The following is a 15,585-nucleotide window of genomic DNA, read 5'->3' on the forward strand; positions in this document are numbered from 1 at the left end:
CCATTAGCTACAAAATGACCCGAGAATGCCACCTTCTTTTTGACTTGTGACATACAGCACATCAGAAATGCCCATCCATTATGCTGCTCCCAAGCAAGACCATTTTGCTAATAGGAAAAGGAAACATTCACCTGAAAATGAAAATATGTGATAATTTTTTGCAAGTTTACAAAGTACAGATATAAGACTTACATGTTTTTTACACTGAGGGCTTCTTCAAGATAACCCTCACTCAGCAGTGATCTTATAAGGACAGAATAACCAGGGGAATCAAGCATAATACCCTTCTTTTGTTCCTCTAGTAAAATGTGGTATGCTTCTGCAATGAGAATTAAAAAAAACAAACAATTGATGTGTTAGTTTGTACTGAAGTGTGGCAGAAGAGCATTCACATCTTTTTATTTTTTAAAAGACAGCATTTGAAACAAATCTTTTCTTCAGGTATCTTTAAGTTCAAAGCTATATTTAAGAAACTGCCTACTTTTTCAGCTGAAGTGAATATTTCACAGATTTTCCTCATAAACTTTCAGTAACTTAATTTTGCCTTCATAGTTTAAAGTACACACATATATGCACAATGCACCCAACTACTGCTAGTAATGACTTCAACAGCATATGCTTTAACCACCTACAAATTTCCTCATTTGAGTTCATCAGTGTGCCCATGACTGTGCCACTTGTTTTGCAAACATACTGCGTATGATTTTAATGCTATTCCTAATCCCCAGGTAGGGAATTACAATGTTTGATATTGTATCAGAGTAGCATGGCAGCAAATATTGGCAGTGTTTTCAGTATTGGGAAATCAAATTATTTGGCTAAGACAAGATTTACATAAAAACATACAATTTACAAATATACAGATATTTAACAAGTAAACTAAAGCTGCATTTATTTGACTGATTAACAGTTTTATTTCACACATTCACAATAACTGTCAGTTTGTGAAAAGACGTTACCAAAAAAAAACGAAAGAAAGAAAAAAAAGGGAACCACACTTTTCAGTCATTTACTTTTCTGAAACAAGATGCTGCTGCTGTAAACATTCTGCAGAAAGTGTAATATATACGCCAAATTTTTTCCTACTTCTGCAAAAAAATTACTGAATTTTTGCTAATTTAACTCAAAGAAGTGCCAAAGTAATTCTTAACATATAAAATACAAGTGCAACTATGATAGTACCTAAGATCCTATATACTTTGCAGAAGCAAATGTTAGTTAAGTTCAGTCTGTATTTGAAAATGTATTTATAGATCAAGAGACAGAATAGATGAGAAACAACGTGGACTGTTGGAGCGGACCAGCCATATATTCTTAGAATGCAAATTCTACTGGATCCTTTATACCTGAACTATTCATTTAAAAATATACCTGAACTATTCATTTAAAAACTTAAAAATTCATTTTAAGAATATCTGCTCAAGGACAAAAGACTCACGTAGTTATGGGGAGGTACTATTCATATACTGTTGCATATATTCAGGCCAAGTGGTACTTTCAAAGATATTAATTTTAAAGGGTCACATGCAAGTATTTGAACTTTTTTCTTTATATGTCCACAATGTTTATTTTTTTGGTACAGCGATTTGTGTCTAATATCTAAAGGATGCACTCTCAGACATCCAAATCACAGTGAGCATCAGAAGACATTGTCTGTGACACAACTGCACCTAGCTGTGCCTTGCATTGTTTCTGGATAGTTCAAGACAAATAGTGTTATGGGCTTTATGAACACCCTTTGGGAAAGGAATCATTTAGGGAGCAGGACAACAGTAAGGGTGCTATGACCTCATGACTTTTACCAAGGGATGTTTTAGTTTATTAGTAACCTCCTAATGAAAAGGAAGACTTGGGGATGTAATGCCCAGATGAGAACTCATTATGGGTTGAATTCAAGTGTGAGCTGAATGGACAGCATTGAGCTCTGAATAAGTCCTGTTCTATTTCCATCTCCTTGGGAATACCTTTTGAGAACATAATGTACCACATGATTTTGTTGTTGTTGGAATTATCTCTGTGTTCATATACATAAACTTTTAATGTGATTTCTCTTCAAGATTCCTCTCCCCTGTACTAGATAATGCAATTTTGTCAAATTTCTAGGTACAACCAAATGTCCACAAGGTATGAACAGAGTGACTGTTATGATCACAAGAGCAGTCACTGGTGATACGTCTGGTTTTTTCCTAACTATTCTTACTTAATACCAAACGAGAGAGAATTAATTTATCCAGTAGGAAAGATACCCATCCTCCCTCTAGAATTTATCAGCAAACTGAATTGTATTCTCTTCAAACTTAATCAAAAATAGGGGGTAACTTTCCTACTACAGCAAATAATGGTTACACTGATAAATTAGTCATAAACTATTCTTTCTCACAGTAGGAGCAGGCAGAATTAAATTATACTTGTAGATTAAAACTCTAAGAAATGCAAATCTGCTAAGATTTAGGGAACAGTTTCTACATTAGTTTTATGTAGCAGACTATTTGCTGTTTGGTAAAGATCACCACAGGGGTACCCAGTTTGTATAGAAAGTGTTAACACATTTATTTTTAAAAAATAAGGAAGAATAACAATTAATTTACCTTCAGCTTTGTCCTTTTTGCAGAGTATGAATATTTTCTTCCGAGGATCAGAAGGTAGTTCAGAGGGGTGTTCAGAAGGCTGCAAAGAGGAAGAAAGGGTAGGATAGACTTCCTCATCATACCAAGCCTAAAAAGGAAGTTTTTGACATGAACATAGTTATGTTCCCTCTTAGTATCCAGTGACATATTCTTTAATGCAAATATTTCACCAAGAAACATCAAAGTGAAATATACCTCAGGCACATCAAAAGGAACTTCCCGATTATTCATTTTAAGAATATCTGCTAGTAACCTCAAGGTTCTTTCACGTGGGATGGCATTTTCTTCTTGCATTTTAGTCCAAATAGCATCAGCCCTTTGCCCATCATTGTTTTGCTCTGAAGGAGACATTAAGCATGAACAAAATCAAACAAACAGGAATCACTTAAAGGAATTACATTGACATTTTCTATAGCAAGGTGGTTTTATGCACTCAGTGCAAAAGAAAGCTCTACAATGGAGGGGGGGGGGCACAAAGAAGAAGAGGAAATGTTGGAGAGGTGGCTGATGCATTGATGCATCAAGTGTTCTTTTCCAGATAATGGTTAGTATTGTATGAAATGCAAAACAGCATACCATCCTACAAGCTTATCCTGAAAATCTCCCATGAATCCTCACTATAGCTGACACTAGACTAAAAAACTAAATGGTAATAAACTGGAACTTTCACAAATGAATCCTGGGCAAGAACAATGGCCGAATCAGTAATTCCAAACTGATGCGATCTGAAAGAACTGTGTGTATGTGACAAATAAAGTGTACTATAGGAGTCAAAATACGTTACTCAGGAGGCCCCCCATTATGAATCTCTAGAGGCTATTATTCTGACCAATAACAAAGAAGGTTGCAGAAATATAGGGAGTGTGTTCCTATGAATGTAAATACATCTCACTTTTTTGGGGTGTGTTATGTAGTGGTTAAAGTATTGAATTAGGATGGCAAGCACCCTACAGCCACATACGCCATCCTGAGCTGATTGTCAGCATCAGTTGCAAATTTACATAATAGATGGAAAGACTCCAGTTTTAAGATAGGAAAAAAGGGGTCTTCAGCTATTAGAAAGCTGGAAAAACACTGACCTGGAAAGAACTGTCATTTCAGCAATACTAAAAGAACTCTAGTCAGTTAAGTAATAACCCTTTGTGCCAGTTTGACATAGTGGTTAAGTGTTCAGACTCTTATCTGTGAGAACTGGGTTTGATTCCTCACTCCTCCATTTGCAGCTGCTGGAGTGGCCTTGGATCAGCCATAGCTCTCACAGCAGTTATCCTTGAAAGGGCAACTGCTGTAAGATCTGTCTCAAGTCCACCTGCCTCACAGGGTGTTTGTTGGTGTGTGTGTGTGTGTGTGTGGGGGTAAGGTAAAAGAGATTGTGACTGATCTGAGACTCTGAGATTGAGAGTGAAGGGTGGGATATAAATCTAATATCTTCTTCTTTTTCCTCAGGTCTCGTGGCTACTCAACCAATGAAGGCAGGATCTGAGAAGGTCTCTATCAATAATAAAGCCCCATCTCTTTGTGGAACCCTGAGATTAGATTGACTCCTAAACTATGGGTGGGATAGATATGCATAAAGTCCACATGCTGCAAAAGAATATACCTAGCATCTGAAACCAGTATGAAACATGTACCCAGAGCTGGCCAGAGGTACATTTATAAGAGGTTTGTTTCTCACATGTGCTTTCTTGTAAGGCCTAATTTAAACATGATACTGGCAGAGGTACCTGTGGGACTTTGCAGCAATGCTGCTTTACTCAAGATAACAGCCCAGTTAAAATGAAATGCTGAAAAACACTATGGCAGAATGCTTTTGCCTCACCAATGTCACATATTAATCAAGCTTATTGCTGGGCTTACACATGCAGGAGAATGAGGTAGTCCATGCAAAATATAAAAGCACACTCGGAGGAAGAATCCCCCTCTGTCTTGCTGTGCTGCCTTTCTGTTTGGAAAAAGTTATTAACACATGGGAACTTTATGAAATGGAGCCTCTTCCTCTAGTCTGACATGGCACAGTCAATTCTACCACCCATTCTCTTGCCTGTGTTACCACAGTTTGGCCTCTTGGTTTTCAAATCCAGTGGGGGACTTTTATTTATTTATTTATTTATTTGAGATTTATATCCCGCCCTTCCCACGAATGGCTCAGGGCGGCTTACAACAATTAATCAAACATAAAATTTAAACAATTTCAAGTATAAAACAATTAAATATTTAAACAGTTAAAACCTTAAAAACAGAATATTTCTATTTCCTGTAAACAGATGGCTGGCCAGTTACATCGAGTTGTCTTCCTAGCTAGGTATAGGCTAGCCGGAAGAGGGTCGTCTTACAGGCCCTGCGGAACTGCGCCAAGTTCCGCAGGGCCCTCACCTCCTCCGGCAGCTGATTCCACCATATGGGGGCCATAACGGAGAAAGCCCTTTCTCTGGTGGCTTTCAAACAGGCTTCTTTTGGCCCGGGAATAGTGAGGAGATTTTGTGTTCCTGACCTCAGTGCTCTCTGGGGAACATGTGGGGAGAGACGGTCCTTCAGGTAGGCAGGTCTCAGGCCATATAGGGCTTTAAAGGTAATAACCAGCACCTTGTACCGGACTCGGTATATCACTGGAAGCCAGTGCAGAGTCCGGAGACCCGGCCGGATGTGTCCCCACTTTGGGAGACCCAATAGCAGCCGGGCCGCGGCATTCTGCACCAGCTGCAGTTTCCGGGTCCGAGACAAGGGCAGCCCCATGTAGAGGGCATTGCAGTAGTCCAACCTCGAGGTGACCGTAGCATGGATCACTGTTGCTAGGTCGTCGCGCTCCAGAAAGGGGGCCAGCTGCCTTGCCTGCCTAAGATGAAAAAATGCGGACTTGGCAGCGGCTGCTATCTGAGCCTCCATCTTTAAGGAAGGCTCCAATAGCACCCCCAAGCTCTTGACCCTGTCCGCCGCCATCAGCGGCGCACCATCAAAAGCCGGCAGGGGGATCCCCCTCCCCGGGCCGCAGTGACCCAAGCAAAGGACCTCTGTCTTCGTAGGATTTAGCTTCAGCCCGCTTAGTCTGAGCCACTCAGCCACGGCCCGTAATGCCTGGTCAAGGTTTTCCGGGGCGCAGACAGGCCGGCCGTCCATCAGTAGATAGGGCTGGGTGTCATCAGCATACTGGTGACACCCCAGCCCATACCTTCGGGCAATCTGGGCAAGAGGCCGCATGTAGATGTTAAATAACATCGGGGAGAGAACCGCCCCTTGGGGCACACCACAATCGAGTGTGCGCCTCTGGGATAGCTCCCCCCCAATTGCGACCCTTTGTCCCCGACCTTCCAGGAAAGAGGAAAGCCACTGTAAGGCCAACCCCTGAATCCCCGCGTCGGCGAGGCGGCACGTCAGAAGCCGATGGTCGACCGTGTCGAACGCAGCCGACAGGTCTAACAACATCAGCACCGCCGAGCCACCCCGATCCAGATGCCGTTGAAGGTCATCCACTAGGGCAACCAACACTGTCTCCGTCCCGTGTCCCGGGCGAAAGCTGGACTGAAATGGGTCAAGGACGGAAGTGTCCTCCAGGAAAGTCTGTAACTGCATCGCCACTGCCCTCTCAATAAGTTTACCCAGAAAGGGCAAATTTGAAACCGGCCGATAGTGTGTCAATTGGGCCGGATCTAAAGATGGCTTTTTTAAGAGGGGTCGGACCACAGCCTCTTTGAGTGGCGTTGGAAAGTGCCCTTCCATTAGGGATCTATTTATGATATCCCGCACGGGATACCTAAGATCCCCCTGGCAAGATTTAATAAGCCAGGAAGGGCATGGGTCTAATTTACAAGTTGTTGGGCGAGCAGATACGAGAATCCTGTCAACTTCCTCCAGACTGAGGGGGCCAAAGCCATCCAGAGTATAATCCGAAGACAGGCTCGGGGCCTCAGGTTCGCTAACTGTCTCCAAACTGGCAGGGGGGTCGGGGCGGAGTGACGCGACTTTATCCGCAAAGAATTTCACAAAAGCCTCACAGCCAATTTCCAATTCAATAGAATTTAACCTGCCTTGCGGCAGCGTTGTGAGTCCTCTAATTACGTCGAATAATTGTGCCGGGCGCGAAGTTGCGGACGCAATCTTAGCCGCAAAGAATACTCTCTTTGCGGATTTGATTGCCATCTCATAGGCCTTCAAACTCTCTCTATAAGATGTTCGGGTCGCTTCGTCTCGAGTACGCCGCCATTGCCTCTCTAGTCGTCTGAGCCCCCGCTTTTGTTGCCGCAGCTCCCGGTTAAACCAAGGCGACGGTTTCGGGCGGGGGCGCAGAGGGCGCCTGGGTGCGATCTCCTCGATGGCCCTGGAGAGCCCATCGTTCCAGGACTCTACCAGATCATCCAGGGAATCGCCAGCGGGCCAGGTATCCCGTAGAGCCGTTAGGAACCGTTCCGGGTCCATCAGGCTCCGCGGATGAGCTAAAATACGCTCTCCGCCTAAACGGGTTTTGGGTGACACCTCCATACGGGCCTTAAGGGCAAAGTGATCTGACCATGGCACTGCTTCCGTTGCAATATCAGTCACTGATATTCCGGCCGCAAAGACCAGGTCTAACATGTGTCCCGCCTGATGAGTGGATGTTGTAACAACCTGGGAGAGTCCTAGTGTCGCCATGGATGACACCAGGTCCATCGCCTGGCTGGATGCCGCGTCGTCGGCATGGACATTGAAGTCACCCAAGACCAAAAGCCTTGGGTGCTCCAATGCCCAGCCCGCTGTGGCCTCCACCAGGGATGGTAAGGCGCCGGCCGGTGCGTTAGGCGGTCGGTACACCAGCCAGATCGCCACCCCCTCCCCAACATCCCACATCAGGCCAACACATTCAACGCCTGGGATCTCTGGAGCCAGAAGAGCCCTAAAGGAGTAAGCCTCTCGTATGAAAAGTGCCCCCCCGCCCCCCCGCCCGCTAGTCCGTGACTGGTGAAAGACCGAGTATCCTGGGGGAACAGTCTGGGAGAGAGCCACCGTCTCCCCTTCGCGCACCCAGGTCTCGGTCGCGCAAGCCAGGTCCATGTCCTGTTCGGTCAGAAACTCCTGCAGGACAGAGGTCTTATTAATGGACCTGGCGTTGCATAACACCAGTGACGGAGGCGAGTAATTCAACCTGGCCCCACTACCTGTCACCGTCGGGATGGGACGAAGGCTGGAAGGGGGTCGAGCACTGTTATGTCTCGATCTCCTGCCTTTATAATTCTGACTTGGACAATGCCCTATGTCCTTCCCCAGAAGGATCCTTTCAAGGTCCATTCCAATCCTATTGCCAGCGAGGGGTGCCTACCCCCCAGTCATTCATGCATGATTGCCAGCAGAAGAAGACACATACTCATTAGCCTGTACACAAAATGTAGGACACAAGTTTTGTTTTGTTTTTTAAATGCTTTTATGTTTGCACTTAGCTGCATTCCTACATTTGTACACTGAGGGAAAAAGTCAATTTAGTGACTCTAATACACAGAAATAGCTACAGCAAAGGAATAGCGGCAGTCCATGCAATAACTTTAATTGAGGGCCACAGCCCTGCCACTCCCTCCCCATGATTAAAATCACACCAGAGGGGCCAGGAGCAGCTGCCACCTGCGCCATTTAAAAGCTCCACCAATCAGCTGATACCACTTAGAGGGGTAACATGTAAGTAAATATATGTGGGGTTTTTTGGTCTTAATATGGCAAAAGCTGCAAACCTTTCTACCTATTTGAGGAGATAGAATTGATTGTGCATTTTCTTGCTGACTGAAGAATTTGCATGAAAGAGTTTGATAAAAGTTATCTACTTAGATTACTCCTCTAAGCAGACATGCTGTCAGTGTGAGTAACCAATTGGAGGGAGACAGGATGCTGTTGGGAATGAAGAGGACTCCCTCCTATTGAAGGAAGATTTTTTTAAAAAAAAAAAGCTTAGTTGCTTTATTATGGTGAACCAGGATTTGTAAAGCAAGAATGCACTTTATTTTTCTAACTGTGGTTGCTAAGAAAACGAAATGCAATACAAAAAAAAAGAATAATAGATACAGTAAGCCCTTTCTCTCTTGAACATTCCTTTTTTACAATGAAAGCAGAGGATGCTCTTTCATTTGCAAACAACCTACTTTCATGTTTTTTCCAAGAGAGAAAAAGGAGTCCAAAACACAACTATCCTAACTATAGTTCCAGGCTGGTAGCCATGTCAATCTGTTGTAGCAACAACAGAGTGGAATCTCAAAAATTAGAAATATATTGTGGTATAAGCTTTTGTGGACTACAGCTGATTCCGTCAAATCCACAAAGTGATATCTGTAATTGACAAACATCAATGGGCACAAATAAGTCCTAGAAATATAATGGGTAACACTGGATGATACATTTCTATACAGACAAGATTGACTATGTTTAAGTTTGGGCTCAGAAATATTTTCATACCAACTTACTGCTAGTCTTTGTATTTCATGGCCATTTGGCACATCATGCTTCTGTTGAAGTGGACTCATTGCCCAGGTAGGCCCGCAGCCATGGGGGGCGGGGGAAGGTCTGTCCCCAACTTCCGCCCTGGGCCCTCCAACTCAGGGGCCCCAACCTGGTGTTGCCACTATCTCCCGCCTTTCTCCACAATTAAATTTGTGCCAGAGGGGTGGCAGGAGCAATCATCAGCCTCCCCCATTCCATTTAAAGGTCCCGCCAATCAGCTAATCAGTGGGCCCTTTAGATCGCCCAGGAGGCTGATGGATGCTTTGGTCACTCCCCGTGTAAATTTAATCACGCAGGGCAGAGGGCACTGGTGGTGGGGGGAGCCCACTTGAGGGTCATAGCCTTGATATCTCCCTCCTTCCCCATGATTAAAATCACATCAGAAGGCCCAGGAGCAGCCGCCTCCTGCACCATTTAAAAGCTTCACCAATCAGCTAATCAACAGTCTATTTAAATTGCTCGAGAGGCCAGCTGTTGCTCCTACCACCTCCCCCACACGATTTTAATCGTGGGGAGGGGAAGATGGGGGGGAAGCCAATGCCATGATGGTGGGGAGAGCAGTCACGATAGCAGGGAGAAGGGAGATTAGGAGGGAAGGAGGTGTTGGCCACTGGGAGAGTGGCGGCAAGGCAGTGATGGGGAGGCAGTGGGGCAGCTGGTGATGGTGGGACCCACTAATTGCCCCCCAAAAACTAAAGCACCCCCCATTTTCTAGATTCTGGCTACAGCACTGTGCCCAGGTAAGATATACTACTCAACCACAGTAAGGTGACAAGAAGAACCTCTATGTGCCTGCCTTCTCTTCACTGTTTTTTGCAGGCCACTCTTTCTTTTTTGCTAACTGTAGCTTCCTATGTTACATGAATGGGCAAAAATCGATCAATGCTAGCCTCCAAATCACAAATTGCGTACTGAACTTCTGAACCATGACCTGAGCTGACATTAGCTTACCAACTGTGGTGAACATCAGAAGGCAATGGAAGTAGCTTGCACATAAATAATAAATGGAAGTGTGTTGTTTTTGTTGTTTTTCCTCAATACCAGGGCCCAAGCACAATGAAATGCCACAAATCATGATTTCGTGTGATGTCTAAACTTCAAGCATCATAAGACTTTTTGTTGTTTTTCCTAAATACCTGGGCCCAAGCTTGCCCAGGTCCTGTTTGCAGCCCTGTGAGGAAGGCAGGGAGAGAGCAAATGGCGTGATGGCAAGTTGCAGCAGCTCTTGTCAGCAGGTAGGGGGACCAGGGAGGAGGCCAGGCTGCAACAAGTGCAGGAAGCCTGGTCCTACCCTGGTTCACTGCCAGGTCTATCCTGGGGGCCAGAGAGGGCTGAAGGGCGGCCCATAGGCCCATTTAAGGTGCTATGCTGCCCCAGGTTGCTCTCTTTGCTGTGTGGGTTTTTATCCCAACAGCTTTCTTTGTTCCCCCGTAGCTTCTTTGTTTCCCCCCATCATTTCATTCCACTGCTGGACCATGAGCACTCCCAGCAGTGAGTGAATGCATGAGGGTTCCTGAGACAAAAAGCCAGCAGCAGCACATCGGAACAACCAGAAGGTAATCACCAACCCCCTTCTCCCGGAAGGCTGGTGGTGGCTGTGGCAACAAGCTGGGTGGGCTGTCTCAGGCTGTGGGGAATCAACACAGGGGGAACCTCAGTTGGAGCTATGGCAGCCTGGATCACCACACTGCCCCCCCCCAAGGACCTGAAGTGCTGAGCAGGCTCCTTGCTGTGGACACCATGAACCAGGGGTCTCCTTTAAGAACATAAGAGAAGCCACATTGGATCAGGTCAATGGCCCATCCAGTCCAACACTCTGTCACACAGTGGCCAAAACAACAACAACATATGTAATCAGGGGGTCCACTGGTGGGGCCAGGACAATAGAAGCCCCCCACTGTTGCCCTCCCCAAGCACCAAGAATACTGGTGCTCAAACATCACTGCCTCAGACAGAGAGTTCCATCTATACCTTGAGGCTAATAGCCACTGATGGACCTCTGCTCCATAAGTTTATCCAATCCCCTCTTGAAGCCATCTATGCATGTCGCTGCCACCACCTCCTGTGACAGTGAATTCCATGTGTTAATCACCCTTTTATTTTATTTATTTATTTTAGTAGATTTATAGTCTGCCCTTCTCCATAATGGGCTCAGGGCAGATCACAACCACGATAAAAAAGTAAAAAATCCATCCAATATCATAGGTGTCATAGACGTCATAGCTGTAGGCCCGATATCTAGCAGTCCAAATGGTAAGTCAGTAAAGGGAGGTCTGTTAGATGATATGAACAGTAAGGTAAGGATGCCCGCTTGCCTCAACCAAAAGCCTGGCAGAATAGTTCCGTTTTGCAGGTCCTACGGAAGGGTAGTAAGTCTGGTAGGGTCCGAATTTCCGTAGAAAACTGATTCCAACAGGTCGGGGCCAGGGCCTGGTCCTGACACTGGTCAAGGCAAGCCAGATGTCCTTTGGGCCAAGGATGGCCAAAATATGTTAATTTGCTGATCATAGCAATCTCTGGGGCTCATATGGGGAGAGGCGGTCCCACAGGTATGGGGAGAGGCGGTCCCACCCTGTGCAAGGCTTTAAATGGGAGAAGTACTTCCTTTTATCCGATCTAACCCAACTGCTCAGAAATTTCATTGAGTGCCCATGAGTTCTTGTATTGTGAGAAAGGGAGAAAAGTCCTTCTTTCTCTACCTTCTCTATCCCATGCATAATCTTGTAAACCTCTATCATGTGACCCCTCAGTTGACGTTTCTCCAAGCTAAAGAGCCCCAAGTGCTTTAACCTTTCTTCATAGGGAAAGTGTTCCAACCCTTTAGTCATACTAGTTACCCTTATCTGCATTTTTTCCAGTACTATAATCAACACTCCCTCTAAGCTGTGGAGTCTTGTGAGCAATAATTCTACTTTGTGAGCTTTGACTACTGCAATAATTAGTTTGCTCTGGGCCATTTTTCCTGAGCTAAGACAAAAATGTGTGAGCCAGGCTAAAAAACAGTGAGCTGGCACACACTAACTCAGTGTAGAGGGAACACTGGCTGTAATAGTTTTTTGAGGTATGGTGACCAGAATTGTACACAGTACTCTAAATGAGGCCACACCATTGATTTATACAGGGGGAGTTATGATACAGGGGCAGTATGGTACTCGGTGCACTGGCAGGGGTTGGGGAGCCATGGCAGGCCCTCCCCTCTTGATTGCTTCATGACTGGTGCATTGGGGGGACTCTGTGAAACACTGTCATGCCTTTAGAGCTTCAGCATGAGGCCAAAAGGGTATAATTCGCTATGGCAGTGAGCCTGCAATGGAACACTGTGTGGGCTTCATTGTAGCAACTACCCATGCAAACTCTGGGGTGGTGGTAGAAAATCACTGACTGGCTAGCGTGTCAGTCAATGTCCCAGATCTGGTTCCTTGTGGTGTGCCAGGGGTTTTTTACAGCTGTAACTAATAAAGTTGTGGCCAATTTATTCTAAGCCAAGCTCTGTGTGTGTGTGTTACTATAGATCATAAAACAGGTTAAGAAGGGCATAAGGAATAAGGGAACTCCCTCATTTCACGCTTTGGCTGCCTCCACCACACCCTCCCCTTGGCATTGGAGCCGCAATCAAAATTTTCCCTTCAAAGATGTTATGTTCGTGCAAATTTGAACATTTAACTGTACAAGTGTACTTAAAATGCATTAATCCAACAGATTTTTATATGAGTTACTCTTATCAAGAATTGAGAAACAAAGCCAAAGGCCATAGATGCATGAAAAGAAGAGCCAAACAAGCATGAAGAATTTTTTTTGTCACTAGTTGCAGCTCCTAGCAGAGCTTCCTCATAAAAACAGGGCTTTTAAAAAAAATACCCAAAAGTTTGGGAATGCATAGTAGGGCGCTTGACATTTTCTTTGAAAAGGACCCCCATCCCATGCTGTGTTTAAGTGTTTTTGAAAGAAGCACAAGCCCATAGCTCTCACAGGTGTAGGAACTGCTGTTCCATGGATCTCAGGCTATATAATTTTGAACCTATCAGGAGGGTTTCTTAGAAGAAGTAATTTGCAGAAAGTATGGATATGTTAAGTAGGCTTTAGAAATCTGACATGTCTGCAAAAATTCTCTCCCGCACCTCTTCCCAATTCAGATCCTGCAGTCATCCAATGCTATGAAGTTCTCAATTTTCCAGCATTGTCATCTAATGCTTGAACAGGTTGCCCACATACTGACTACATTATGAAAGGCTTTGGAGATATTCGTTTGGAGACTGAAAAGTATTTGGCTATCTTCTATTGAAAACAATTATGTATGTAGCAAAGAGGAACATCTTTTCAAATTCTTTTGTAGGCAGCAAAACAAGACAGCACTTCAAAGTAAAGAGAGAAATTACACAGAGATTCTTGAATTTCTGAGACATGGTTTAGTACTACACAATGATGGGAAATGGCAACGTTCTTTAAAGAACTCCTCAAGAGATAAATACCACCTATGCAGAAGCAAATAAGTGGTTTACAAAAACCTTCAATTATCGTTCAACCAAAGTAAGTCAACTGCAGAATGTTTCCTTATTCAAGTTAACACTCTAAAACTGGAAGAAAGAAACTAACTGGTAAATGGGAATACAGCTCAGGCACAATAAATAACATTTCACCTATGGCTGAGGGGCTGAACAAAATGCACAGATGACACCCCAAGTACTTTATGAAAAAATATGCTGGAATAATGGCCGGACAAGTGAAGGAAACACTTTCTAGATGTCTTTCAACTAGAGAGCCAATTGAGCTTGCAGTGGGAAAAAAGAGGGGGCTAAATATTCAACATGGACACAAGGTTGAAAGCAAAGGCCACAACCTTTAACAACAAGCAATGTGGCCCATATGAGCCTACAGACTGACAGCTAGAGGGCAGGGCATGAAGCATGATACCCAGCAGCTTGGCCACTAGGTAAAAATCAGGAAAAGGATCTCACACAAAAGAAATTGTGCCTGTCAGTGTTTTATAATCCATTTCTGAAGCTGACCCTTCCCAGAAGCAAAATTATTTGAGACCCCTTTTCCCCCCAAGATTCAAGGGTGCCCCCACATCTACTCTACTCTCTCCTCAATAACATAAGAGAAGCCATGTTAGATCAGGCCAATGGCCCATCCAGTCCAACACTCTGTGTCACACAGTGGCCAAAAAAAAAATTATATATACACACTGTGGCTAATAGCCACTGATGGACCTCTGCTCCATATTTTTATCTAACCCCCTCTTGAAGGTGGCTATGCTTGTGGCCGCCGCCACCTCCTGTGGCAGTGAATTCCACATGTTAATCACCCTTTGGGTGAAGAAGTACTTCCTTTTATCCGTTTTAACCTGTCTGCTCAGCAATTTCATCGAATGCCCATGAGTTCTTGTATTGTGAGAAAGGGAGAAAAGTACTTCTTTCTCTACTTTCTCCATCCCATGTATTATCTTGTAAACCTCTATCATGTCACCCCACAGTCGACGTTTCTCCAAGCTAAAGAGCCCCAAGCATTTCAACCTTTCTTCATAGGGAAAGTGTTCCAAGCCCTTTAATCATTCTAGTTGCCCTTTTCTGGACTTTCTCCAATGCTATAATATCCTTTTTGAGGTGCGGCAACCAGAACTGCACACAGTACTCCAAATGAGACCGCACCATCGATTTATACAGGGGCATTATGATACTGGCTGATTTGTTTTCAATTCCCTTCCTAATAATTCCCAGCATGGCATTGGCCTTTTTTATTGCAAACGCACACTGTCTTGACATTTTCTGTGAATTATCTACCATGACCCCAAGATCTCTCTCTTGGTCAGTCTCTGCCAGTTCACACCCCATCAACTTGTATTTGTAGCTGGGATTCTTGGCCCCAATGTGCATTACTTTGCACTTGGCCACACTGAACCTCATCTGCCACGTTGACGCCCACTCACCCAGCCTCAATAGATCCCTTTGGAGCCCTCTCTGGTTCTCACCACCCTGAACAATTTAGTGTCATCCGCAAACTTGGCCACTTCACTGCTCACTCCCAACTCCAAATCATTTATGAATAAGTTAAAGAGCATGGGACCCAGTACTGAGCCCTGCGGCACCCCACTGCTTACTGTCCTCCACTGCGAAGACTGCCCATTTATACTCACTCTCTGCTTCCTATTACTCAGCCAGTTTTTGATCCACAAGAGGACCTGTCCTTTTACTCCATGACTCTCAAGCTTTCTAAGGAGCCTTTGATGAGGAACTTTATCAAAAGCTTTCTGGAAGTCAAGGTAAACAACATCTATCAGGTCTCCTTTGTCCACATGTTTGTTCACCCCCTCAAAGAAATGTAACAGGTTAGTGAGGCAAGATCTTCCCCTACAGAACCCATGCTGAGTCTTCCTCAATAACCCGTGTTCATCAAAGTGCCTACTCATTCTGTCCTTGATAATGGTTTCTACCAACTTTCCCAGTATTGAAGTCAGACTGACCGGCCTGTAATTTCCCAGATCTCCTCTGGAACCCTTTTTAAAGATGGG

General features: G+C 44.6%; 1 protein-coding gene across 1 annotated transcript in view; it reads right to left on the reverse strand.

Annotated features, from left to right (window-relative positions):
- LRPPRC (leucine rich pentatricopeptide repeat containing) overlaps window positions 1–15,585 on the reverse strand; it is a 204,287-nt gene that overhangs the window by 32,202 nt on the left and 156,500 nt on the right. Inside the window, exons 28-30 of the mRNA XM_060247554.1 lie at window positions 2,823–2,965; window positions 2,589–2,715; window positions 193–319 (exon numbers count right to left, since the gene is read on the reverse strand). Of these exons, the coding sequence (XP_060103537.1) occupies window positions 193–319; window positions 2,589–2,715; window positions 2,823–2,965 (397 nt within the window). The remainder of the gene's footprint in view (window positions 1–192; window positions 320–2,588; window positions 2,716–2,822; window positions 2,966–15,585) is intronic.

The sequence above is a fragment of the Heteronotia binoei genome, chromosome 1, assembly GCF_032191835.1.
Source record: "Heteronotia binoei isolate CCM8104 ecotype False Entrance Well chromosome 1, APGP_CSIRO_Hbin_v1, whole genome shotgun sequence".
In the NCBI taxonomy this organism is placed as follows: Eukaryota; Metazoa; Chordata; class Lepidosauria; order Squamata; family Gekkonidae; genus Heteronotia; species Heteronotia binoei.